A 27,130-nucleotide genomic window follows, 5' to 3' on the forward strand; every position below is an offset into this window, starting at 1 on the left:
CGTTTTGTGGGCGCAGTGACTCTGGAAGAGCTTCACATTCCCAGAACCATCCATTCTCATAAAGATTGAGATAAGAGCTGCTGAGGCACTGCCATTTGTTCTTCTGTCCTTCTTATCTTCCCAGAGAGGTGAAGGCTTCCTAAAGGGACGTGGCACACGGGAGGCTGATGGTGAGCCTGGGATCACTCTGCCCATTGGGGCAGAACAGAGCTGGAAGGGGTAGAGCTGGAGTTTGGCATCTTTTCCTTGTCCTGGAGCCACCACAAACCTGTTCTCCACTCGTTGTAGTTCCACCAGGGAAGGGTCTGTAAAGCCAGTGTGACCAGCTGCTGTGAGAAACAATTTCATGTTCACACAAAACAACTTCTCCCAACTCACAAATAACTTCAGGTGGATAAGGCCAGCTCGGGATAATACAGAACTTTTAGGGCTGAGAGCTGCAGAGCTGATGGGAAGGCATTTCTGCCTCCTCCTGAAGTGCTGAGTGCAGGAATCAAGGTTGATCCTCCTGCTGTACTTTCACTGCTCCTCTCTGCCACTCCTGCCACCCTCCAGGTCTAAATTTGTCCACATCTAATGGTGTTAAAAGGGGACACAAAGGGAGGATGTAACAGCAAAGGCGACTGGAAACTTTGCCTTTTAAACTTTGCCTTTTTAAAAAATAAAGTGAGGTTTCTGTTATCAAAAACCACAGATCCTGCATTCCTGGACTATGGAGTAACTCAGTGTGGGGACCCAAGAGTGACCCTTCACGAGAGCACGTCAAAAAGTAAAGAAACTTGAAGGGAAAGCAAGGCACAAAGAAATTCCAGTGGATATTACACTGCCCATGCTCCAGCTGCGTGCCTTTGTTACTCGTGTTCCTTTTCCTGTGCTTTTTTAGCCCCAGCTTCCAAGGTGTTTATAACCAACCGTGGTGTTTAAACCATAACTGTTCAGAAATCCCCCCGTGTGGGTAAATGCAGAGCTGCTTATTCATTCTGTGCCCTGCAGTTTGTGACAGTGTTTGCAAAATGACACGGTTCCCTCATGTGATGGAGGGAGGTGATGAGTGTGTAACAGCGGTCAGTGAAAACACAGCATTACTCATAGGGGAGAAGAACATTTGGCTCTTTGGGACATGAAAACCTCCAGGCTGTGGAAAAAGCCAAACTTTGGCCCACAGTGCTGTTTCCAGGAGCGCACACGGGGCAGGCTGAGTCACCTCCCTGCCACTCGAGGGGGACAGGCGTGAGATGCAGGAGAGGGATCTGCTCATCCGTTTCTCTGTCCCTGAAATGCCTTGTCACGGCCACTCCTGACCCTCCCACGTTGCTCATGGGCCACTTGATAAAACGCAGGGCTGAGCTGATGTCATGGCCTTGCTGTGAAGCCTCCAGGTGAGCCCAGGTTCGTGCTGTCCTCTGAAGTGCTGGACAAAATGTTTCTTGGTGGGGATGGATGAGGAGTGAGGTCACACCGCAGCACTGGCTCCAGTGAATTTGCCCAAACATGGGACGTTTCTCCTGAGGGGTGGCCACGTGTGTGGACAGATGCCCTGTGGCTCTTGGAGCCTTTCTCCAGCTGTGATTTCACCTTGGCCACCGCTCAAAACCCAGAGCTGTGTTTAGAGAGAGGCCCAGCCCGAGGGATGCTCTCACAAACACACTTCTGAGAGAGGCTTTCTTACAGCTGCTGTGCTCTAAAGAACTCCATTCCCATTAAAATCCCAGAAAAGCCACCCATAAAAGGATGAGGGGAGCCCTAAAATGGAAATGGTTGAAAACTGGGGGAGACTTTCCTTGGGGTGAGGCATCTCCTGGAGGGCATGAGCAGCCAGAGATGGTCCCAGCCTCAACTGGATCATCCCAGCTTTACCTGGATGATACTAAACTCACCTGGATGGTCCCAGCTTTACCTGGATCATCCTAGCTTTACCTAGATCATCCCAGCCTCACCTGGATGGTCCCAGCTTCACCTGGATCATCCCAGCATCACCTGGATGGTCCCAGCCTCACCTGGATCATCCCAGCCTCACCTGGGTCATCCCAAATTTACCTGGATGGCCCCAGCCTCACCTGGAGAGGAGCCCTGGCTCTGGTGAGGCTGGCAGTGACAGAGGGAAGGCAGGAGATGCTCTCTGAGTTTAAAACTGATCTCACCACTGAGAAGCACAGTGTCACACATGGAAATTGAGGACAAGAGTCCAAGTGTTTTCCCAAGGCCTGACACAGTTATTTCCTTATGTTTTTATATATCTTACAGCCATCTCTGAGAATGCTCTCGTGTAATCAGGTCAATCAATAATTAACACTGCCATCCCCCAGTTAATGGGTTGTCACAGCCAGAACCAGGCTGGGGAAAAAATAAATTTGAATTGAATAACTGAATAAAATAAGAGAATTCTGTTCAACATGCTAAAGAAAAAAGAAATCGTTATACTAGATATGTTTGAGCACATTTATTTGAACACAGCCCCTGACTTGGACACACGGGATTTCAAAAATGTGTGAAATGTAAGCCAGGGGCTGAATTTCTCCATTTGGCCTCTGATCAATTTAAAAATTCGAGGCATTTTTTCCTTTTTTTTCCTTGTCTGTCCAGTTCAGGTTTGGCTCACGTGCCGTGCTCACCAGTGGGATGTGCCTCATCGATCAGCAACCACTTTTGTTTCTTCTTCATCTTATTTTTCTTGAAAAAGAGGAACAAGAAGTGAAAATAGCTGAAGGAGTGGGGCACATTCTCAAATGGTAAATACAAGAGGAGCATGAATCATCCCCTTATAGAAATGACGAGAAAGGATGAAAAAGGTAACGGTTTGGGAGAAGCAAGTTATGTTCTACATGGCTGATTCAGCTCTCTGGAGTGAAAATGAATCACCAGAATATTTAAATCATATTACCAGTATTAACACACACAAAACCCCCAAGCTCAGGAAACCTTTGTTATGAAACAAATTTGATAACAGGCAACAGAAGAACAAAGGAGCGCCTGCTAAAACCCCGCGCTCGGTTCTGCTGCGTGTCCCAGCCCACAGAACCTCGGAAAATCAGGGTTTGCTGCAATTTCCATCACAATGCCCCACTCAAAGCAGAGCACTGAGCAGCCTCACAGCCCCAAACCCTACAGAAAAAACCACACAGACTCTCCTGTGCCTTCCAGAGCTTTTACACCGGGGCAGCGACACGAAGTTTTTGCAGAGAAGGAATGACCCATGGAGGGTGCATTCTGCAGGGTGTTACCCCTGGGGAAGGATTCGCTGCTCCTGAGCAGCACTCCATGGGTGGAGGACACAGACAGCAGCTCCCAGACCTGAGCAGGGGGTTTGACACCTGAATTATCTACCTGAACCCAGCACAAGTGACAGCCTTAATGAAGCTGTCACACATCAGATCCCAGGCAGGCTCCAGGTGGGGATAACAGAAAGGTCAAAGGATGGTTTTAAATCCCCTTCTTTTCCTCCCACCAGTCTGGCTCAGCTTAGCTTGGCTGGGACAAAAAGTGACCCGTGTGTCTGGGGATGTTTTCTTTGCAGAGGAAACAGCCAGTACCAGGATATATCACAGCAGAGGCAGCAAAGCAAACCGCAGGACTCCTTTACATAATGACTTGCAAAGGTTTTCTAGTGAGATGTCTTGTTCAGAAAAAAGTACATTCGTGTATTCCGCAAACGTTTGTCACATTTGAATTTCTCAATACCAGAAGAAACGTGTCTGTTCAACAGCTGGAATCCTCAGAGGGATCAAGATGAGGTAGAGATCCATCTCCAACTGATTTCTGGTTTGTTTTTTAGTCTAAATCTTGTAGCTTCTTTCTCAAATCTCCAATTTTATCTTCCAACACTGGCACCAAGGAACAAAAGCTTTCATTCTCTGCTGGCGAGCAAGAACCCTAGGGAAGATTAGCCAAAAAATCCTGGGCAGCTATTTTTAACAAAAAACTTTTTGCTAAAGGAATGTGTATTCCTGAAGCAAACATGGACAGGAAAGGCAGAGAGGGAGACTGACAGGCAGGGAGACAAACTCTGCTCCACAGAGAAGCCTCTGGAACATCTGGAATGTTGCAGTGAAAGGTTATTTACCAGGAACGTCAGCCAGGCCCAGTGCAGATGGTTCTCATTAGTCTGAGATCAAGAGACCAGCAAGGCTAAAAATATGTGTTTGCTTTTTTAGAAACTGGACTTGGTTTTCTGTGCTTCAAAAATAATAATCACCCTTACGCAACTGCTGTAACTTAGAAGTATTTTCTTGGAATATTGTTTGGCACGCTGGTTGGGATGCAGGCTCTGCCATTGCTATTACTCACACAGCCCTTCCCCCTGAGGCTTTGGTGATGTAGCTTTTACTTAGAAACAGGAGGATGGCACATTACGCCGAAAAACGATGACTTTTGTTTATAAAGTAACAAAAGATCTGAATTTCTGCTCTGGGCCAGGCTCTTGCCTGGAGTAAATGTGTGCAGCTTCCCTGGAAGCCAGTGGAATATTGGATGGAGTCACTGTGGGGGCCAGAGAGCCACTGGCAACAGCACATTCCATGCTAAGCACTGCACCTGGGGCAGGTTGGGAGCCCTCATGGCTTTCTTGGGAATCTGTCTGGAAATAGCTGGTTAGAATCAATGGGAAAAACTTGAGTTACGTCAGGCAGGAGCCTGGCTCAGTGAGGAGGAGAGCAGGCAACTGCAGTTCCAGGGGGAGAAGAGAGGTTCTGAGTTCTGCTGACTTGGTTTATGAGGCCACCTCCCCAGAAATCCACCTGCCCTGCAGGCACTGGGGACTTCATGAGATAAGCAGCTCTTGCATTACCATCACAACACATTTTTTTTGGAAGCTCTGACTGCCACCAGCAGAGCAGGGGGAGAGGGAAATGTCATTCCACAGGGAACGGGTCAGAGAGAGAACCTCTCAATGGGCTTCTGCAGCTTCCATTCAGATTTTGAAACCATGGGAAAGGAAGGGAAAGGAAAAGAAGGGAAGGGGAAATGTGAATGTGGTCTAATGAACAATTCTTAACTAAAAGGTTTGAGCTCTCAGTGGAAATACCAAAGAAAACTGTTCACATCTTTCTGATGGACCCAAATTGAAAAAGCAGGTTTTAGAAGAATGGATTTGATGAAATGGTTCCCACTGCCATGGGCTGTCCAGTTGTGACCAATCCAGAGCAGAAGAAAGGCACAGGGCCTACTGGAACCTGTTACTAAATCAGTATTTTCGCCTGGGAAATGGAATTTGGGATGACACAGACTTAAATTCTGAGCCTGGGTACAGCAAGGTAGTGTGACCACCAGCAGAAAGGATCAGATGATAGATGAGTGCACTCTGTCACTTTGCTTTGAATCACTTCCTTTTTTTCCTTTTTTTTTTTTTTTTTTGCGGCCAGTACTGCCAGAAAAAATAATATTCGGAGGGGAAAAGTGTGATCACTGCTTCTCTCATGGGATTCAGTTTGTGAAGGATGATTTCTCAGAGAGGCTGGCTGCAGTGGGGGATGCTGTGAGGTGTGTCCTCCTGGGCAGGAGATGTACAAAAATGACTTTGTGGGCTTTTATTAGATTTTTTTGGGGGTTTGGGCTTTTTTTTTTTTTCTGAGCAGGGCAGTAGAAAAAGCACCCCTGGTGTCTTTCTGTCAGTGAAGAACAGTTCAAGCAGGCTGCAAGGAGAGCAGAGAAATCTCTTGTCTCCTTTGGAAAACAGGGACAAAAAGCAATGGGTGGAAACTGATACACCTGAACACGAGGAAGAATTTTTTCCTGTGCAGTGCCCAGCCCTGAACAGAGAGCAGAGAGGGATGGAGCCTCCCTCACTGAGGATATTCTGGAATTTTCTGGATGCAATCTGTGCCCTGGGACAGCCCTGCTGGAGCAGGGAGGTGGCACCAGTGACCCTCTGTGGTCCCTTCCAAGCTGGGATTTCTGTGGAATGCCTCAGCCTGGGCTGCATCTCCTGGGAGAGGGAGCACTGGAGTGTGCAGGGATGTCTTCTGTCACCTCCCAGCAGCACCGAACTCACCTCAGGACAAGAACAGAAGCAGATGCAAAATAGGTGAAAGTCAGAGCTAGCAGGAGCGTGGTCAGAATGAGTAAACAATCCCTGAAGTATTCAGTGACAAATTCCACTCTCACACACAGAACTTTTTTTTTTTTTTTTTTTTTTTTTTTTTTTTGAGCCCAGCACTGAGCATTTCTTGAAATAACATCAGCCCCCTGTCCAGGGCTGTGCTCTGCTCAGCAGGGCTGTCAGCTTGGCAAGTGGGCGACCTTCTGTGTAATGTATAATTCAAGTATCCAATACACAAATGATTGCAGCAGAGGCAGAGAACATGCAAATTATGTCCCACATCCTGCTGTTAGTCATCCTCGGGGGGAACTCACCCCTCCAGAGCCAGGATCCCAGAACACACTGTATGTTTGTTAATCCTCACTTTTTTAAGTGTTTCGACAGCAGCAGCAACCTCACAGCCCTCCTCTTGAAAATGACTGAAACCTAAAACTCCTGGAGTAAAAGACTCAGTCCTTCCCCCAAAAATAGCAAATGAATTATCCATATTTCGTTTTACTGCTGCACAACAGTTAGAGGTATTAATTTAAAAAAATGATAGCAAATTACACGAATCTTTCATCAGAGGGGATCAAAGCACTTTGCATATTAATTACATTTCAGAATAAGTCTCTGAGCTAAGCTTTATTACAGGAGATAGTGAGTTCTAGGGATCCATCTGGGTGAGAGGCAATCAGGACACCTGGGATTTACTGCCTGTGACGTGCTGCCTAGCCTTCCTTCAGATGCTCTGAGCCTCAGTTCCTCTGTCTGTAGGAGAAGAATGGTTATATTTAACTTTGTTTTCAAAGGCTGAGAAAGAAAATCCTCTGGCACAAGTGATGTCTGAGAGTTTACGTGGCAATTACAGCACCAGAGCAGTCCATGCAGTAGGAAGGGAGGTGGGGTGACAGATGGACCCAGTAGAGTCCTAAAGCTGCAGGAAATTTCCCACTGGGGCTTCCTTGGAGGTGCCAGGATCAATCCTTCCCCCTTCCCCTGTCAAATATCCCGAAGGCAGCACAGGGACCACCCGAGCAACCCTCACCCCACAGCCCTGAGCACCTCCTGGGCTTGGGAAGCTGCCACTTTCACTGTGACTTTCTAGGAGAAAACCTTCTCTTTCTATCTGACAGCTCAGTGCAGCCTAAGGATGAGATCATCCAGGTTTTCAGGGGCTGTCAACAGGAAATAGGAAGCAAAGCTCCTCGAAAATTTCAGCTTTCAGCTGAGAGGGATCTACAGGTTCCAATCATGTTGCTCTGCTTGTGCTCCCTCTGCTTAAGAAACCTTTCCAGAAGAGACCACAGGGACAAATTCTGCTCATTTCTCAGTGGATCTGGGACAAACTAATTCATGAGAATGAATCTAGAGTCACGTTCTAGCAATAATGACGCGAAAAATCATCTCATTTTACAACACGGATAATCAGGAGCTTGTGAAAAAAGAATCAGGAGCAGATACCTTGAACAAAGGTTATTTTTCTCTGTACGTACTTTAAATAGGTCATAAGGAATGGCAGATGTGACTAAAGCTGAGTGGCTGCATGTCACGAGACCAGAGATAAAATGATGAGAATCAGCAGCAATGAACCAGCCCAGGAGTGAGAGGATGGGCCAGGCAGCATTTGGTTCCTCCTTATCAAACATGTCAAGAATAACCAAAACAAACATTGAGCCCAGCCTTGGGTGAGTACAGGATTAGATAGGAGAGTGCAGAAGGTTATTGTGATCCCAAATCATGGCAAACACCAACTTCCCTTTGGACTTTAGCACAAAATATGGTTTTGAATGCTGCCTGTGTGCCCTGAGAGGTGCTGGACTCTGTTTGCTCTCACACAAACTCCAGGGCTGGGGGGAGACCTGTCCTGCTACTGCCAAAGCCTGTTTGTCGTGCTGAATCATTCACTGCAATCCCATCTGGTGCTGCCTGCACTGGCAAAGGAGGGGATCCTGTGGGCAAGCCAGGGCACTGGGATGGGGTTTGCTCCCTTAGAAAGGCACTGGGATGGGGTTTGTTCTCTTAGAAGGGCACTGGGATGGGGTTTGTTCCCTTAGAGAAGCACTGGGATGGGGTTTGTTCTCTTAGAAAGACACTGGGATGGAGTTTGTTCCCTTACAAAGGCACTGGGATGGGTTTGTTCCCTTAGAGAAGCACTGGGATGTGGTTTGTTCCTTTAGAAAGGCACTGGGATGGGTTTGTTCCCTTAGAAAGGCACTGGGATGGGTTTGTTCCCTTAGAGAAGCACTGGGATGGGGTTTGCTCCCTTAGAAAGGCACTGGGATGGAGTTTGTTCCCCAAGAAAGGCACTGGGATGGGTTTGTTCCATTACAAAGGCACTGGGATGGGGTTTGTTGCTCTAGAAAGGCACTGGGATGGGGTTTGTTCCCTTACAAAGGCACTGGGATGGGTTTGTTCCCTTAGAAAGGCACTGGGATGGGTTTGTTCCCTTACAAAGGAACTGGATGGTTTTGTCCCCTTAGAAAGCAGCATGGCCTGTACAGCACCAGGAGGAAGGGGAGCACAGCTAGTCCCATTTTCCTGGGAAGAACAGAGCCAGTGGAAGCTGAGGGACTGGAAGGAGAGTGTTGTGGGGGAGCCCAGAATTTTGCAACCAAGCCAGTGCTCCCCACGGGGCTGCCCTTCCTCTTTTCTATGTGGCACTGCCAGCAACAGGAAAGCCACCAACGTCACCGTGGATGTGCTCCTGTCCCGTTCAGCACTGGGCACAGAGCTGCACGGCTGGGGCAGGTGATTTCTGCAAACTCCACAAAAAAACCCTTGGCAAAATGCTCTGGCAGCGTCCCACTGGAAGCAAACAGATCCATTCACTGACCCCCATCCTTTCCTGTGCCCCCCTTGGCTCATCCTATGCAAATAAAGGAGCAGAAAAGGAAAAACCTGGAAGTTCCAGGGCTGTCACTGCCACCAGTGTCAGCACTTGACAGAGCTGTTCTGAGATTTGGCTTGCTAATGTCTGAGGAGCTGAGATGAGAATGATTATGGAAATGAGAGACAGAAGTCTGGGACAAATGGTGCTGGATTGCTCCTTATGGGGCATGTTCTCATCTGCAGTCCTTTGTAATTGCAAAAAATGGTGCCTTGCAGGTACCTTGAAGGGACTGGAGACAGACAGATGCATCTCCTCATCAGGAAGTCTGTCTTGATAGGCAGCCAAGATCCGAGGGGAGCGTGCATTATTTGCTATTATCATCATCATCATCACCATCCCTAACCTCATTTCCCTGGGGATCTGACTCCAGTGGGAATGCACGAAGGGCTGTCCTGGGGTTTGTGCTGTATTTGCCAACCATGCTGCCACGCAAGTCCTCCCCATGGAACTTTGTGCCTAAGGAATGGGTCACACACTGCCCAAAGCCCCCTGAACTCTGCTGGCTTTTATTGCAAGCTGCACTTGAGAGCCATAAGAGAGAAAAAACTGGGAGTGCTGAGAAAAACACCTGCAGAGGCTGCCGGGCTCCCCTCAGACACCAGCTTCAGGGGAGGAAAGAGGAGAGCAGAACACCAGTAGCAACGAGCAGAAGTTGTTGTGTTTGTGCCAAAACAGAACGATGAACCCCGAGCTCTTTTTGCATATTGCATGTGCAGGAACATGATGTCAACAGCTCCCTGCTGCAACAGGAAACAGAAGATAAGACTCGGTGAAGCTTCAGCTCTTCCTGAGAACTGACCTGCCACTGTTTTCGTTTATGTTGTGCTTTACAAAGCCGAGGTTACCAACACAAATAATCTTTTTTGGCAACTTCAGCCTTGCTTTTATTTCCAAAACAGTTTTAGGTGATTGCCAGCATGTCTTTTATTTCTGAATACTTGCCTAATTTTGAGAAAGATGTGTGTATACAAATGCTGCTCCATCTGCAGTTTGGGCTGTACAGCCGCAGCGTGGAATTTCTTGACTGGGTGACAAAGAGGAATAAAAAAACAAAATGAAAAATGATGTGCTAGTCATAATTACCAGGCATTCCAGAATATATTTCTGGAGAAGTTATTTGTCCTAAAGATTCATATGCCTGCTTTATAATTGCCAGATGACTATGCAAATATTAGCAGTGACATGACAACAAATGACATCCCCCCACGTATGGAAATGAAGCAAAATCTAAATTTACGAACCACTCATTTTCATTATTCATCTAAGCCTAATCACAAGCACTGGGAAATGTCACAGTAAAATCCAGGGAGGGTTTTTCTTTTTCTGAACCGAAAATCAGAGGGCTGTTTCTTTACTCTGACAGCTCACTGCATTTAGCACCCGCTGCCCCTGGTGTGCTCTCAGCCACGGCAGCTGAAATTCGTCTGAGTTTGTGGAGCACTGATGCCTGAGAGCACAGAGAGTGATGCTCCACGAGGAAAACTGCTCCTGAAGGGAGCAGAAGCCGGCACAATGGAGCCACTGATTAAGGAGAACAATCCTGGAGGATTTCCTATGATGCCGAGCTTCAGGAGGAAACAGCGAAGCAACGCAAAGGAAATGAGTGCATTTGCTCAAAATGAAAAGGTCAGCCAGCCCCAACTTTTCAGCTTTGATATACATGTAGCATTCCAACTCCCATTTTTATCGCAGATTATAGCTTCCCAAGGCCCTCAGGAAGTTGACATAGAGATTGTGAGGTTATTGGGTGGTGTGAGAACGGAACTACCTATGATTTACAAACTTGTCATTGCAGCACAGCCACTTCTGTGTGATGAAGAACAAAGCAACCACCCAACAGCATCCCTTTGCATCCTCATCACACAGCTTGAAATAACAGCAGCAGAGAGATTCAGAGTTCCCCCTTAAAACCCTCTGCAAAGGGAGTTTGACAGAATGCAACGTGGACAGGCAAAGGCTGGTGAGCTGCAAATCTACAGATTCTCCCAGGTCTCCTTCACATGAACATTGCTCAGAGTTAAACAGCACTGACTGTAACTACAGCAAAATCTTTGATGAAAAATAGTGTTTCATTTGGGAAAAAAGCCATACAGAACTCCTGGATTCCATCCACAATAATCCCGTTGCCTCCCTATCACAACTTAATCTCCCCTAAATTTAATTCCCTAAATTATAAAATAGAAACAATAATATTTAACTTTCTGTTGTGGGCCATTGTGAAGTGGCGAATGGTGAATCTTCACTGCTTTTCTGAAGGAAAACCAAATTATTGCTGCCTGAACAAATTTCTATTAATGCAATAGAATCAATGGGATTCATATTATTTCATTTATGCCTCAGCTTTCTCAGCTTTTGTACAGCTTTGAAAACCAATTCTCAACCCTTTATGTCTGTTGAAAACAGATGCTGAACTTGTTGGTGCAGGTGTAAAAGGGTTTTGTGGGATTTTAGCTAAGGAAGGACACAGCACACAGAGTGAAAGCATGGCACTGCTGAGGTTAATGGCAATACTCACAGCATATAATACAAACCAGCTCCTTGTACAGCATCTTTTGTATCTCAAGAGCCTCGCTGAGACATAACTAAAATACCAAATCTAAAAGGCTTCCAAACACTACCTCAAGACAAGACTGGTAGAACAAAATTTCAGCCCATGGTACTTGAATGTATAATGAAAAATCCATTAGTGACTCACTTTTCCTAAGGATAGAAGGCAGCATCCTTATGAGTCAGCTTTCTGCTGAGAAAAAACTCCTGCCTTCAATGGAGCAGGAGCCACACCATTGAAAAGAGCTCAATTATCAGCCATTACACTGTGGGACAGAGTGGGGAACAGGTAATGAAAAGAGCAAAAACACACCAAGGACTTAGCTCGTGGAGGACCTCTCAGCATTATAAGACTGACCTTTAAATTCAGTGAGAAATGAGAGTTGCATCAATCCATCACCTGCCTGGGAAATTTACTGCAGACCTCTCTGGAAGTCAAAGCACACGTGGGTGCTGTGGCTGCACTGCTAACAAGGGTAGGGTTAAAACAGGTAGGTGTCTGAATCAATTAAGGGAAAAAAATTTTAAAAGGTATTTAAATGTACTGAGCATTATCAAATTTGGATGACTGTAAGGGATAAGAAAACTTTTGTAGAGTGTGACAGATAACATCTACAGATAAAGAAACAATCATATGTAAGAGGAAACGTTGAATACTGACAAAAAAAAAGTGATATGGGTTTTGAAATGATTTAAAGAAAGTTTCTTGCATCTCTTTTAGAGTAAATGAAGGGAGTCACTTCTGTTAGCACTGCACTAGCAAGGTACATTTTATTTTTCATCTCTCCTAAGTCCTTACTCAAGCAAAACTCCCACTGGAGTCAATTAAATCTTCCTTGTGATTTGAAACAACATACCCAACGCAAGGGAAAGCCTTTCAGGCTTGTCAGCTTCTGCACACCTCTGGGCTGCCTGCAGCCCTCTGCAGCACTGCTGTGTCCACGTGAATCACAGCCCCTCAGAACCGCACAGCCACGGAGGCCAGCGTTCTGGAGCCTGCCATTCTCCCCCAGATTCCTGCTACACCAGATTAATCCCACTGTCTTCAGTACACTTCAACGTGATTTTTGTGGGGGTGAGTCAGAGAGTTTGGTCCTCCACCTGAAATAATAATATCTGTGGTTTTGGACAGACACGATTCCGCCGCGCTGCTTTTTCACGCTTGCACTCCTCCTCCTCAGTGCTCCTGCCTGGGATGTGCTGCCCACACAAGGCCACCAGGACAGGGACTGCAGCATCGTGCCACTCAGCAGCAGGACCTTTCTTTATTTATGCCCAAATTTTTCTCAGCTGTGTCACAGCTGATCCATCAATCTTACCAATACTGACTGATTTCTCAGCGAGAGAACGCTGTGCCGAAATTCTTTACTTCCCCCTTCTCTTGCTCCCCCCACCATTTACCATCAGTGGCTCAATCATTTTTGCAATTAACACCAAAAGGCAACAGAAAATGTTCTCCAGGCGCTGCTGCTGGGAAGGAACCTCCCCTTCCAGGGGTTCACTTTCAGCTTCCCACAGTTTTGACCAATTATTGCCCTCTCTGGGGCAACCCCAGCCACCCTACCCCATTTCCCTGTCCCGCCTCAGCGGGGACATGGGAACACAGCGTCACTTACGTGAACTTTACGTGGCCCCACGAGCACCAGGGGAACACCAGAGGTTCCTCATTTACATAGAGCAGCTCCAACCATGACTCATCTCTGCCTTGTCACTGTGACAAGGCTCCTGATGGCGAGGGGACGGCCGCGTCCTCCGTCACTCCCATGTCCCCAGCGTCCAGAGCCTGCAAGTGGGGAAATAGCAAAATTTATATAACGTGCCCAGGAAATTTCCCTGCAGCGTGGGAAAGCTGAGCTTCTCCTACTTCATCCCCTACATCTCATCTGCAAGGCTTTGCTGGCTGTAGCTTGGTGTCCACCATGAGTCCATCAAACCTCTGTCCTCCTGGAGAAAGGTCTTGTCTGAATGAACATCATGGTTTACATCATTTCCCATCCATCAGCCAAGGCCAGGGGACTGCTTAGAAGATTGGAAAGGGGCTGAGGGATGTTTTCCTGCACCACAAACCAGTGGTTACTCAACTGAGAACATCCTTCTCCATGTCAGGAACAAGCCCACAATACTGGGATTGGGTATTGGTCTGTGTGACTCCCCTGAGCAAGAGTGGGATTGAATCTCTTTAAGCTTTTAAATTTTAGGTTTAAGGAGTTAATCTATGTGGACAGCCCAGGTCCTCCATGGAATGAGGTTACTGCTCTGACTTCCCTCTGGAGCAGACCTTTTCCAGAGGGGGGAATCCAGGAAAATCAATTTCATTAGGCTAATGTTAGCCTCAGTGGCTGCCTCTGTAATGAAATCTTCTTCTTCCTGATGCTGTTCACACCATTGTCACCAGCAAAAAAACATCCACTGATATGGAAAAAGGACATCAGGGAAATTCCATATAATAAGTAGAATTGGAAAGTTTTCTCTTTTTTTTTAATAGGGTTGTTCCCACAATGATTTCAGGGAAGAGAGTGAGTGAGTAAGAAGATGAGGAAGGGGCAGGGAAATACCAAATACTTTCAGTGTACGCCCTCAAACAGTGAATGAAATTTGAAATCAGTAGAATGGAAACATTTGGGATGAAGAATGGAAGAAAGTGAAACACAAAGGATGAGAGACTCATGTTTCAGTGCTGGAAAAGTCATGATGAGCAGGACAGTCATTTTTACGTGTTTGTTATATCCATACAACGAAGCCAACCAAAACAGAAGGGGCTAAATATTATACCCAATATTCCAAGTTTACTGCCTAGAGCTCAGAGCTGGGATAACCAAAATCTGTGTACAGACTTCAGCGTCAGCACAGGCCAAAGAATTTCCCTGGGCATCATAACTTTGGCAACCAATATTGCAGAATAATAAAACAGGAACTTCAAGAGAACACGACAGGGATGTTTTCTAGACCTTCTTCCTCCCAGAACCTCATCCAATGCCTGCAGATTGCATGCCAGGCAATCACAATCTGCCCAAAAGTCTGACATCTTCCCCTTAGTGGCCTCTGACACCAGAGATGAAAGGTACAGACATATTTATACCATAGGATGCACGGAGCCAAGGTGCATTAGCATATGGCAGCTAAGATGAATGTTTGGAAGTAGCCCAGTCTCTGAGTCAGACTGATCCTTTCCGTTCATAAACTTTAAAGTGCCAGGAAAAAAGCGAAAAAGTCCAATTAAAATAAATCCTGGCTAACTCCACTGCAGGCTTATCATCACAGCGTGAGGAGGACAGGATTTTGTTCTTTCTCCTATGAAAAGCTTGAGCAAGAACCATGAAGTGGCCTCAGCAGAGACAGGGTGAAAGGAGTGAAAGGGAGAAGTCTGGAGACTGCTGGGCCTGCCTTCCTCCGAAGGCTGGAGGAGTTTTCTGGAAGGGTTTATTTGTTGCTTTGGTGTAGTTGATTTTATATTTTGCATGCTGTCATTTGAAAGGAACCTTTCACTTCATTTCTGACCATTCAGCTCCCCCAAGCACATCTCCTCTCAGCTTCTGCCTTAAGCTGGATTTATCCTCACCTCCAAGTTCTTGCACAGGCCTGCTTACATGTGTGGTCTGTTTGTTCCCAGTTCCCTTCTGCTGGGCATTCCCTTCTCCAGCAGTTTCTCTCTCCATTTATTCATATTTTTCCACGCTCCCTTGCATTCTCTGTGTCTTACAGCACTCTCCGCACCCCCATCTCAAGCCAACACCTTGAGACAGTTCAGAGTCTCTTTGGCCAAGTGGTGATTGCTGGAGCTGGCACCAAGGATGGATTGGGTTACAGGGCATCTGGAACTGCCCACCAAAACCAATCCCTCCCCAAATCTGAGGGCAGATACTGCTTACAAGGGCCTGTAGTGACAGGACAAGGGGGAATGGCCTCACACTGAAAGAGAGCAGGTTTAGATGGGATTTGGGAAGGAATTGTTCCCTGTGAGGGTGGGCAGGCCCTGGCACAGGTGCCCAGAGAAGCTGTGGCTGCCCTGGATCCCTGGCAGTGCCCAAGGCCAGGCTTGGAACACCCTGGGATAGTGGAAGGTGTCCCTGAAGACGAAACAAGGCCAGAGATAATGATTTCTGCCTTAATTCATTACAGGGTTAATAAAACATCTTTATAAAATATTTTTTCTTTGGCCACACCCTGATTTCTGCAACAGATTCTTTAGCACTGACAAAACCTTTCCAATCCACTGACCATCACAGCAGTGCCAAGAGACCAAGTGAGAACAAGGAAAACACAAGTCTCATTTGCAGCAGCAGCAGCAATTAAAAATCCATATCCTTACCACGAAAAAGATGAAAAAAAAAAAGGTATGTATTTCTTCTCTGTAATGTCCCATTGGGCTTACTCAGCTAGACAATATCTAGAGGAAATCACTGAGAATGCTGATAAGGCAGCACAGAGGACCTGCCAAAAGCAAGTCAGGGAAGTGCAATTCAACATCTCACGCACAGGGCTGGCTCCAGAGGGTCAGAGGATGGGAGAGAACCCACTAAGCTGCAGTAGCAGGACTGGCTGCCCACAGCAGGAGCTGGCAAGCCTTCCAAGGAAACTTCCAGAGCCTTGTTGGAGAAATTCCTCCTTGTCAAGTTGTTGTTTGGGTTCGGTTCTTTACTGCCTGAGGGCCTTTGGGATGGCCTAGCGCTGCTGAATGTCCCATACTCGTTCTGCAAAAAGCTCGTTTCCATGAATTGGAAACCACAATCTGCCACAGCAGAGCTCCACAGAGACCTGACCTTGCACCTGGGTGCCTGAGCTGCCTCGCACAGCTCCCACTGGGAAGAAGCCACCCATTCAGAGAGGTCATCGTGGCACAGCATCCCCATCCCTGCTGAGCCCGGTGCCCACTGCGAGCCTGCCCGTGCAGCAGCTCTGGGCGACATCCAAAACAGCACTCAGGCACCAAAGTGCAACTTCTGCAGACTGCTGGCGCCTGTGCTGGTGAGAGCAGCCCAGGAAAGCTCTGCCTGCCCTGCTCAGCTACGTCAGATGCTGTAAGTGCCCGCAGCTCCTGGGGAACGCTTGCCGAGGCGCCGCGAGGTCTGGCGCCTTGTCGTGCCCCACTGCTCTGGGTGGGCTCCATTCCCACAGCTGCTCCTTGCCTCCTGGCCCAGAAATCAGGTGGGGCTCTTGTCAGGAAGACCTCCAGGACCCAATTTCCCAGGCATGATGGAGGCAGCAGAAGGGAAGTCTCAGGAGTGCTTATAGGTGTTTAACATCAGTGAGTCAGGGACCCCTCTTGCGTGTCCAAGCACAGTCACTGATTCCAAAGTAAAAGCTCCAATTAACACCAGAAATTCTGCACTTCTGGTTACACAGCGGCTCAGCCTTCAGAGGCTGGGCAGAGCACACTTTTCTCCCTTCATGCCCTCAAGTTTCTCACACACTCTGTGTCCAAAGGTCCTGTCCTCCGGGGAAGGGCTGTCCAGCACTCGGTGAGTATTTAAAGCAGAGGGGTGGCATGCCTCCCAGGCATATTTTCACTGACAGGACTAATTTAGATGTGGATGCCAAATGTGTTCTCTAAGCCCAGAAGCAAACACTTTGTGGCCCTGTATGAGTTTCACAGTGAGGTATTCAGTGGTCCCCTTCTCCTGAGTATTTCCCACTGGCTGACGTAGGAATCTCACCATCAGTGTACAGGCTAAGGGCACTCGAGTCCTTCAAGGCCTGGTCCTGAACTATTCCTCTCCAGTGTAAAGGGAATTTAAAGCATTTAACTCACTACAGAGCATTGAGAACCAGGTATAATCCTCAACTCTCCTCTGGTGCTAATCCCAAATCTCCTTGAGATCCGGCCCTCCTAGTGTTCAAAGTCCTCTATCCAGGATTTCACCCTAGTTAACTGTTAACTTGCATCTCCCTCTGGCCATGACCTTTGCTCAGGTGTTTGCAGCGCCCTGAACCACACTGAACACTCACCATCACAGGGGTGCTGTACAAAGCATGAGGTAAGCCTGGGGCAGGGGCTGCAACTTCCTTGTCGCATTCATTTCCACAGTGGAAAAAGAAATAAAATACAAAAAAAAAAAGTTCTGCTCGCTGTAACTTTCCCATAGTAAATTCCTGGCAGCCAAAACGTGCCAGGAAACAGGCAGTTTGTATTAAAAGCAGGGTAGATTTTCTAGGGGCTTTAAGAGTGGCAGATTCCCCTGAGCATTTGCCTGCTGTCACAGGACAAGGGAGAGGCCCTGTGGCTGCACAGACCCCGTTCCCCACACTCGTACACATCAGCTGTGCCCATCTCTGTGACTGAAAAATAATCAGATTATTTCTACTGCCTATTGAGCAGGAAGAACAGAGGTGGTTCTGATGTCTTCTTAAGTAAAGAGTGTAGCTATTCAATAAAGAAGGAACTTACACAGTAAATTCAGTAGATATTAATTTATTCTCTTGTGCATTTGAAGTCCAATCTCACAAAAATAGATGGACAGCATTACATGTGGTAATGATAAACAAACTGCACTGCAATGAGACTTTAAGACAACATTTAAAGCTTGCTTTTTGTTCCCTGGAATTTGGGAAGTACTGCCAACACGTAGCTTATCCAAATCCTAAGAGGAAGGGCTGAGCTTTCATTGCTGATTATACTTAGCACAGCACTTGTATTTGAATTCTTCACCTCCACGCGCATCCTGTTCCTGCAGCAAGATTTCCTCAAGCGCTGTTATTTATATTTTGAAAACGCTTTATAACATTTTTTTTCCCCTCTTCATTCTCTGCAATGTTTTTTCCTTTTCCTGCAGGGCAGTGGCGCTCAGGGCTGCAGGCCACACCCTGCAGAACACAACACACAACCGGGGGCACACACCCTGCAGAGCAATGCGCTCGCTCCATTCCCAGCCCACCCCGCCACGCCAGCCTGCAAACTGAGTAAAATCAATCCAAACGGCCTGGGGTGGGCCCTGCCTCACAGCATCCCAAAGAAAAAGCCACGGGGCAGCTGTTGGCTGTGCTTTTACACACCTCTGTAGCAGAAGGGGAATAAGTGAATAAGCACTGACTAGGAGTCACGGCACATTCCCCATCGATGAAGGAAGCCCAGCTGACCCGAAGGATGAGTGTGTGCACACAGCTTTACCTTGGGCAAACAGTGCTGCTCATGACCCTGCACAGCACCTACACCAGGAGCCAGAGGCTGAAACAAAACTCAGCCCTGTGTGAGGAATCACAAACAGAACAAAAAAGGAAATCGTATCTGTGAGTGTCACAGGATGTTAGATCGGCCCAAACCGTGCTGAGTAGGTAAGGACTGAGGCTGCACTTTTCTGGGAAGAGAAAACTTTGAGAGTACAAAATTGAGATAAGTAAAATTCATGCTGAGTTGGAAGGATGATCTAAATCCAGCTCCTGGCCCTGCACAGCCCCAAAATCCCACCCTGGGCATCCCTGGAGTGTCCAAGCCCTCCTGGAGCTGTGGCAGCCTCGGGCTGTGCCCATCCCTGGGGAGCCTGGGCAGTGCCAGCACCCTCTGGGGAAGAACCTTTCCCAAAATCCAACCTGACCTTCCCCTGGCACAACTCCAGCCCTTCCCTGGGTTGTCTCCCTGTCCCAGGAGCAGAGATTGGAGCTGCCCCTCGGGAGGAAGTTCCAGGAGACCTCCTCTCAAGTCTCCTCAAGGCTGAATTATCAAGGAATAATATAAACTCTATAAATTCATTTTATTAATATGAAGTCAAAACTTAAAAACAGCATTATCAGCTGGAAATGACGAATATCCCATTACATTAATCATTTACCTGCAAAAATAATTTTATTAAATAAATAACCAAGAAGATGATTCAAATAAAGCACTTTTTGGCCACGTTTTTTCATAGGAAGGAGGTACCAGTTTTGTTGTTGTGAGACATTAGTCAGGAACTCAGATAGACTCATCCATGATCTGATTTATCTGTAACAAAGTGATCTGGAATGAGGAAAATGCTCTTTTTTTGCAAGAAGAATTACGAACATGAATTACGGCTGAAGGGATTTGTTTGGTAATTTAGAAATGAAGCTGATCTTACTCTGTAGTCTTAGGTGAGTCAGTTCATCCTCCTGTTTTGGTTTCTTGGTTGTTAAAGAGGTCTGAAACTATTGGTGTACTGGTTTCAGAGTAGCAGTTTGGCTCAATGAGCATTCCCAATGCAATTTGAAGAGAAATTACAGTTTTAAGTCTACTGCTGTCAGAAAAAGGTTGGTTTATTGCTCCCATGAGAAAGGAAGTTAATTTTCCATCGGTTGTCAGTATCAGTTCGCTCATTGCAGTTCCAGTGGTGGGACAAGCACCTCAAATGAACCCCTTGCCTTTGGTTCCCATTCTAACACACACCATGAGCTCACTGCCCCACCCAGCTGGACTGGGGACAAATTCCTGTTCTTATCTCCAGCCCGATGGAAGCCTTATGTAATAAACAACATTGTGACGAGGGTCTTATCTCAGGGCATTAACTTCTTCTTCCCTTGGCAAGGATGTGAGCGAGCTGGGCCCCGCTGCAAAGCTGCTCTGAGCCCACTGCTCTCTCCAGTTTGACCTTTCAGTGGAAAATAAAATCAAATCCCCACAAGGCGAGCTCTCGCTGTTTTTGAGGCTCTAGGAGAACTCTTCAAGGCCACCTCCAGATTTATCTACTGTACAAGTGAAGAGCTTTTGTAAAGCCTTCAGCACTCTCCTGGCTCCTGAGAGAGCTGATGCCTCTGCACAAGACAGTCAATAACAGCTAATGATGTGGGGGCCTTGCCAGGAGCGCTGGGTTGTGTAACCACCTCGGCAGGCACTGTTTGTTTTGGTTTTTTTCCACAACGATCATCCCCCCTGGCTACGCCTGTGCAATGGCTTGACCTCATCAGAGATGAGAATTGTCTCATTAATTTCACTGGGCTGCTCAGTTTTGGAGCACGGTGTGAAGTGCAGCAGGATGTCGTGGCTGGTCTGTTAGCAATCTGCTGAATGTGCTCGCACAATGCAGTCGGATAATTTAGGTGTCTGAGATCAAAAAAAATACCCCCAAAAGCCAATTAGGTATTTTCATCTATTCCCTGGGGGCTTCTGGGGGATAATGCTGTGTTATCTCATACTTGGGATTCCTCCAGTTCAGTTTTTATATTCCCAGCATGAATTATTATCTCTTTCTTTGAATGAAAATGGTATCGATTAACAGCTCTGCCTCTTCAGTAATTTTCCCCTGCTTGTTTCAATCTGATTTTTTTTTTAACTAGGTATGGGTCTCATTTCTGTGTGAAGGGGAAAAAATGGAAAGATGTGCATCTCTAAGTAAAGGAATGATGACAGCAGGAGGAGGAGAAAGAAAGGTACAGAATCAATTAGAAATGCAGTATACTGCATACTCAGACTGCTGTCATTTCACTTTCTCTTGCCCTGCTTTTAGACTTAAAGGCACGAATAGTTGTATTTTGTTCCTGCAGCGCAGTGGAACCTGCACTGCATGAGAGTGACAGCGATTCTGAACACAGCAGCAGCCACACTACCTGCAGCAAAGCATCCCTGAGGGAGCTGTTAACTGGTGACACAATTATGGGAACAGGGATGGTGCATGGAGCAGGACAGGATTAACCTCGGGCACTGCACTGAACCTGCCAGGGATACAGCCAGAAAAAGGCATGCAGGAAAAATTGAAAGACTGGGGAAATACATCATCTAACAAATGGGGAGCCTTTTCTAACTTTAATCCCTTGTCTCCAGTAAAATTGCACCAAAAAAAAGATTTCCAAGATCAGGTGAAAGAGCTGTGCTGGCCCTTAAAAGGAGTTTATCATAGAATTATGGAATGGTTTAGGTTGGAAGGGAGCTTGAAGCTCATCCAGTCCACCCCTGACATGGCAGGGACACCTTCCACTGTCCCAGGTACCCCAAGCCCTGTCCAGCCTGGCCTTGGGCACTGCCAGGGATCCAGGGGCAGCCACAGCTGCTCTGGGCACCCTGTGCCAGGCCTGCCCACCCTCACAGGGAACAATTCCTTCCTAATATTTAAGCTAAACTGAAAGGGTGCCAAGGATGGAGGGGTCAGTGCTTTTCCTTCCTCTGCAGGCACTTGGAGGGACCTTGCCCTGTCTGCAGACACAGCCTGTGGTGCTGCCCCCGACACACACTGCTATTCCTGTGATGCTGAGAGAGCCAAAGATGCTGGACAAAGCCTGAAAGACCTTCACACTCCGGTCTGGAGCCCCAGGAGTGGCTGAGGGAGCTGGGAAGGGGCTCAGCCTGGAGCAAAGGAGGCTCAGGGGGCCCTTGTGGCTCTGCACAGCTCCTGCCAGGAGGGGACAGCCGGGGGGTCTGGCTGTGCTCCAGGAACAGGGACAGGAGGAGAGGGAACGGCCTCAGGCTGGGCCAGGGCAGGCTCAGGGTGGGCACAGCAGGAATTTCCCCATGGAAAGGGGGCTCAGGCACTGGAACTGCCCAGGGAGGGCTGGATCCCCATCCCTGGAGTGTCCCAGGAAGGGCTGGAGGTGGCACTGGGGCTCTGGGCTGGGGACAGGGTGGGGATGGGGCACAGCTGGCACTCAGTGCTCTGGGAGGGCTTTTCCCACCTCAGAGATTCCATGAAATCCTCTAAGCAGCCAGCTGAAAGAGGCTGTGGAGTGTGCCAGTTTTATCCTCCCTGTGCCTGGAGGTGCTGAGGTGGTTGGGAGAGCCCATCCCTGGAGTGTCCCAGGAAGGGCTGGAGGTGGCACTGGGTGCTCTGGGCTGAGGACCAGGTGGGGATGGAGCACAGGCGGGACCCGATGATCCTAGATCTCTCTCCCAACCGAAATAACTCCGTAAATCCGTGCTGCCAGCGCCCTGAGAGCCGCGGGGCTGAGCGGACCCTGCAAAGTGCGGGAGCGCCGCGGGGCTTGGGGCCGCCCGCATCCCTCACCCCGCATCCCTCACCCCGCATCCCGGATCCCGGATCCCCGAGCGCGGTGCCGCCGCTCCGTAACCCGGCGGCGGAAGCCCCGGCCGGCCCGGCCGCCCAATGGGCTGGGGCTGCGCGGCGCCGGGGCCGCGGCCGGGGCCGTCACTTCCTGGCCCTGCAGCCGCCGGCAGCGAGGCCACAGCCGGGGCCGGGGGCGGCGGCGCCCGCAGCCCGCCCGCCGCCAGCACCGCCAGCACCATGCCCTTTGACTTCAGGAGGTGAGTGTCGCCGAGAGTCGCGACAGAGCCCGCCCGCCCCGCGGGGACCGCCCGAGCCGCCCCGCGCCGCTGCCCGCCCGCCGGTGCGCGTGGGATGGGCGGGTGGATGGATGGATGGATGGATGGATGGATGGATGGATGGATGGATGGACGGACGGACTGTGCGCAGGGAAGGGATTGGGGAGGCTGTGCCCAGCTCCACAGTGCGGTTCCATGCAGCCGAAGGGGGTGTGTGCAGCTGGGGTTGCCTGGGCAGGACCTGCGGGGTGATGGATGCGGGTGTTGGGTGGAGGTGCTGGGCTGCTGCTCCTCCCGCAGTGTCTGGGGTCTCACTTCTTGTGAGGGGGGTCACTGTTTGTGGTGGGGCTCCTGCAGCACCTTTAGAAGGTCATGGTGCAGCTCCCATGGCAGCTTTAGGGCATCATTCCTTACAGTGGGGTTCCCATAGCAGCTTCAGAAGGTCATTTCTTATGGTGAGGTTCCCACAGCAGCTTCAGAGGGTCATTTCTTATGGGAGGGTTCCCACAGCAGCTTCAGAGGGTCATTTCTTATGGGAGGGTTCCCACAGCAGCTTCAGAGGGTCATTTCTTATGGGAGGGTTCCCACAGCAGCTTCAGAGGGTCATTTCTTGTGGTGGGGTCCCCACAGCAGGTTTAGGAGTTGACAGTGGGGCTCCCACAGTGGCTTTAGGGGTCGCTGCTTAGGGTGGAGCTCCCAGAGCATCTTTAAGGGGTCCCTCTTTGCAGCCAGGCTCCATGTGCCAAAGCTGTGCCACGTGTCTCATGGCTGGGAGCCAACGTCGACGCCTCCACCTCTGGTTTTGCCATTTTGGGCAGGTGCAAGTTGTAGCATTTGGCCTTTCTGTGTGGCTCCTTCATCCCCTGGGCCATTGGAGGCACTGCCAGGTACCAAAGCAGAAGTGAAAAAGACCCCTCTGACTTCACTGCAGCCAAAATAGAAGCTGCAGGTTCATTTTCTTTTTCGAGCTGTTCTTGAACCAACAATTTGCATCTTTCCAAGTTCAGAGATGCCATGGGGAAGATGCTCAGATGAGTTTGCTAATACAGATTTTACTACATCATTAATAGTACAATAAAAAATGCATACATTTTTGGGAATATGCAGTTAACTACAGTCCTTTCCATGTAGGATCATCATGACCCCTACATGTGCACCCCTTCGAGATGGGAAATGGTGATAGTGCAGTGTTTTATTATATTTTTGCTGTAATTCTAAACCAGGCCTCTCATTTATACAGGCTAACAGGATCTTGTGTGATCCATGGGGCATTGTTGAACATGGAGGCAGTTGCTTCTGAATGAAAACTTGCTGAAGCTGGAAACAGCATCTGCTGGATCATGTGGGATCCGGGGCCCAGAGCCTCATTTCTGCTTTTGTGTAAAATTTGATAGAAAAACTCTTCTTTGGAGACATTCTGCCAGCTGCGAATCCTATTGCCATCCATTTTCAGACTTGTAAAATACATGAACAATAAGAGATCCTGGGCTGTGGCTGTCACTTTGTAATAGCAGATAAAGAAAATGTTATTTCTGATGTCTTTGAAAATGTAATTTCTGTTGGGTCTCAGAATGTGCATGTGGAAACACTGGCTCACCAAGAGCATAATCATCTTAAGAGACAGCACTAGTGCTTCACTTTGGGATGGAAAAAAGATGTTCAGTAAAAGCTGAATAGCAGGGTTTGTGTTAATGAGTTACAAAAACAGAGACATCAGTTCAGATCTGCATTTTAAAGATTCACAATTGCAAATAACTTCTTTGTCATTCAGAGTGGAGGATTAGAAATAGACACTTCAAAGCTCTTTCTCAAATAACGTAAGCTCACTGAACTTCAGCTTTTCTGCAAGGATGAATTTTTCAAAAGCTGCCATTGATAACAGGAATTTCCTATCTGAAGTACAGAGGAGCTATTGTCACGTGCAGCAAGCCACTTTCCTGCTTTAGAAGCATGAACAGAGTTCAGGACCAGAAGGTTTGCAAAGGTTAGAGCCCTTTTTAGCTGTTGTGGGTTTTGTTCATAGTGCAGGTAGTGGAAAAAAATCTGCTGAGGCTGGAAAATTTTACTGTTGTAGGTAAAGTATGATGCACACGTTAAAAAAAAACCACACAGGTACTTCCTGACAGCTCTACAACATGCAGTACAAGGCTCTTGGAGAAAAAAGGTCACCGCCTTGAGTAAGTTTCTGAATGAAAATGCCATTTTCACCATGTAAATTTCAAGGGTTTTCTCTCAGGGATTTCAGCAGGATGCTCCCTTTGGCAGGTCAGTTTGGTACCCTGCCTTTTACATGCCTGTGTGGACCACGGGTTTGGATTGTTAGGAGACTTTTGGAAATGCCCCTGCATATCTTCTCGAGTGCAGAATTCCATGTGGAAAGGTGTTGTGTCCTTCTGGAGGCCACACACTTCACGTTGCATCTGAAGGAATTCTGGCCTTAGCTGCTCTGCCAAGGACATTTGGGAAGGCAAGATTTTCTTGGTTTTGTATCCTCCCCTCTCTTACAGCTTTATTTTTGGTGTTTTAGGGTGGCAGGATGGTGAGGGCTGGCACCAGGTGTAGAGAGGGGCATTGTAGAGCAGCTGCAGGTTTTGGCTTTGAGCTGTTTCCACACAAAGTAGCTCTAGGAGGAATAAGTTGCCCAAACCTCATCTGGAGATGATGGAGACAGAAATGACAAGTAATTAAAGCAGCCCAGGACCAAGAATGTCCCTGTTCTTCACCAACTAAAAGTCAAAGAAATCATTTACTTCCATGGGACAAAATCTCTTTGCTCTGTCTTAAACTTAGCTAGATTGAAGAAGCAAAATTGCTTAAGAGTCTTTCTTGGACGTTGTCTCCATCAGTCAGTCTCATATGGAAGTAGCTTGGTTTTTACTTGTACTTTTTTTGTACATTTTTTTTCTGTAGGACTTCTGGCTTTTTGGCTTATCAGTGGTTCCCTTTCCTAAACAAACTTCATCTAATTCCTAAATAAACCAATATTTTCACAGTAATCTCACATGAATAATAATTATTCTGTGCCAAGCATCTTTAGAGTTTTAGTAGTACTCAGTATTTACCTCATGCTTTTCATTTTTCAAAGCATTTAATTCAGACTAATCCCCCCAGTCCTGCTGTGATGTTGGTACAGACCCAAGTTTTCAGCTTCCAGATTGGAGCCTCAGTACAGGTCTGTTCAGTGCATGTCACAAGAACCCAGCCCTCCTACAGAACTACTAAATCAGTTTGTATTTCCAGAAGGCCTGCTTCTTTCCTATTTTTTAACACCCATTTGGCTGAAAGACAAAGACAGATTTTTCCCTTCTTGCCCATGTCCTGGTTTTTAGAACTTGTGTCAGCAAAGCAGCTTTGGATGCGTTTGATGGGGGATTTTGAGTTCTCTCACTGGAGCTGAAAGGGTATTTCCCCTTGGAGCCTTTTAGATCTGGTGTCACACTTGCAGCCTCAAATCATAATTAGATTAAACTCTAAGCCTGGGTCATCTTGAGTGGTGATTGAGAGGCAGCCAGAAGGGATCCCACATGTTGTGTGATCCTGTTAGCAGGAGGCTGAGCTGGTGCTGGCACTCCAAACTGCTCAGGTGTTGAGAATGACACAAATAAAAATGAGAATTGCAGCTGTAAGAATGACGTGACTCCCCTGCATTGGAGGAGGACATGGTGGGGAGAAGCATTGCTGCAAATTCTCTTGACTCTGGTGCCTTTTCTTTGCACCTGCCTATCTGCATGGAAGAGTTACTGATGGGTTTGTAAGATACTGAAACTTGTGAACCATCTTGCTCACTTTAGTTGGTTACACTGAGAAAAACTAAAATAGACCACTCTGAAATCAAGTTTTTGTTCTAATCTTGGGTAATTCACAGTTGTGCCCTGGCCAGGTGTTTCACACAGAGTGGCAAATATCTGTGAATCCTTATTTTTATGTTTAATTGAGAAATTCAGAATTTATTTCCCACAGTTAATCACTGTGATGTTTTCATTAGGGTTTTTTTATTGGTCCTTGTTTGGTTTTGGGGTTTGGTTGGTTTTTTTTTCACAATGTGATAACCTGTACAAGGTAACAATGTGCTGTACCCGGATTTTGGAGGTCATGGGAAAGGAGCCAGGCTTAGAAAGGATTTCAATTTAAATGCTGACCTAGAGTAGAAGGCAAAAACTTTTATTCCATCTGCACAGTGTGACAGGCTCCCACTGTCAGCTGTTCTTTGGCATGTCTGTGATAAATGGTATTTTAGTGTGGGTGTGCTGATTCAGACCTATGGATCATTTTTATTGTTTTGGGACACAGGCAGGTCTTTGCTTTAGTTCCTGAAAGTTTTCTTTTAAATCAGATTGTTCAGTCTTAACCAAAGCTGACACACTCCAACCTTCCTGCTCTTAGCAAAGGGAGTTTGGTTTTAAATTAGACCTAAAAATTGTGATGGTGAATAGCAAACTGATGCTCACACTTGTGACCAAGCACAGCTGTGAAATCGATTCCTGACCAAAAGAAAAATGAGGGGACCATGAAAGACTCTTTT

At 47.5% G+C, this 27,130-nt stretch overlaps 1 protein-coding gene across 1 annotated transcript in view; it reads left to right on the forward strand.

Moving 5' to 3' along the window:
• The first annotated feature begins 22,417 nt into the window (after nt 1-22,417).
• Nucleotides 22,418-27,130, forward strand: part of ERGIC1 (endoplasmic reticulum-golgi intermediate compartment 1) — a 56,479-nt gene continuing 51,766 nt past the window's right edge. Inside the window, exon 1 of the mRNA XM_064388257.1 lies at nt 22,418-22,590. Coding sequence (XP_064244327.1) covers nt 22,433-22,590 — 158 coding nt within the window. The 5' untranslated portion in view covers nt 22,418-22,432. The remainder of the gene's footprint in view (nt 22,591-27,130) is intronic.

This window comes from Passer domesticus, chromosome 13 (genome assembly GCF_036417665.1).
Source record: "Passer domesticus isolate bPasDom1 chromosome 13, bPasDom1.hap1, whole genome shotgun sequence".
Classification (NCBI taxonomy): domain Eukaryota; kingdom Metazoa; phylum Chordata; class Aves; order Passeriformes; family Passeridae; genus Passer; species Passer domesticus.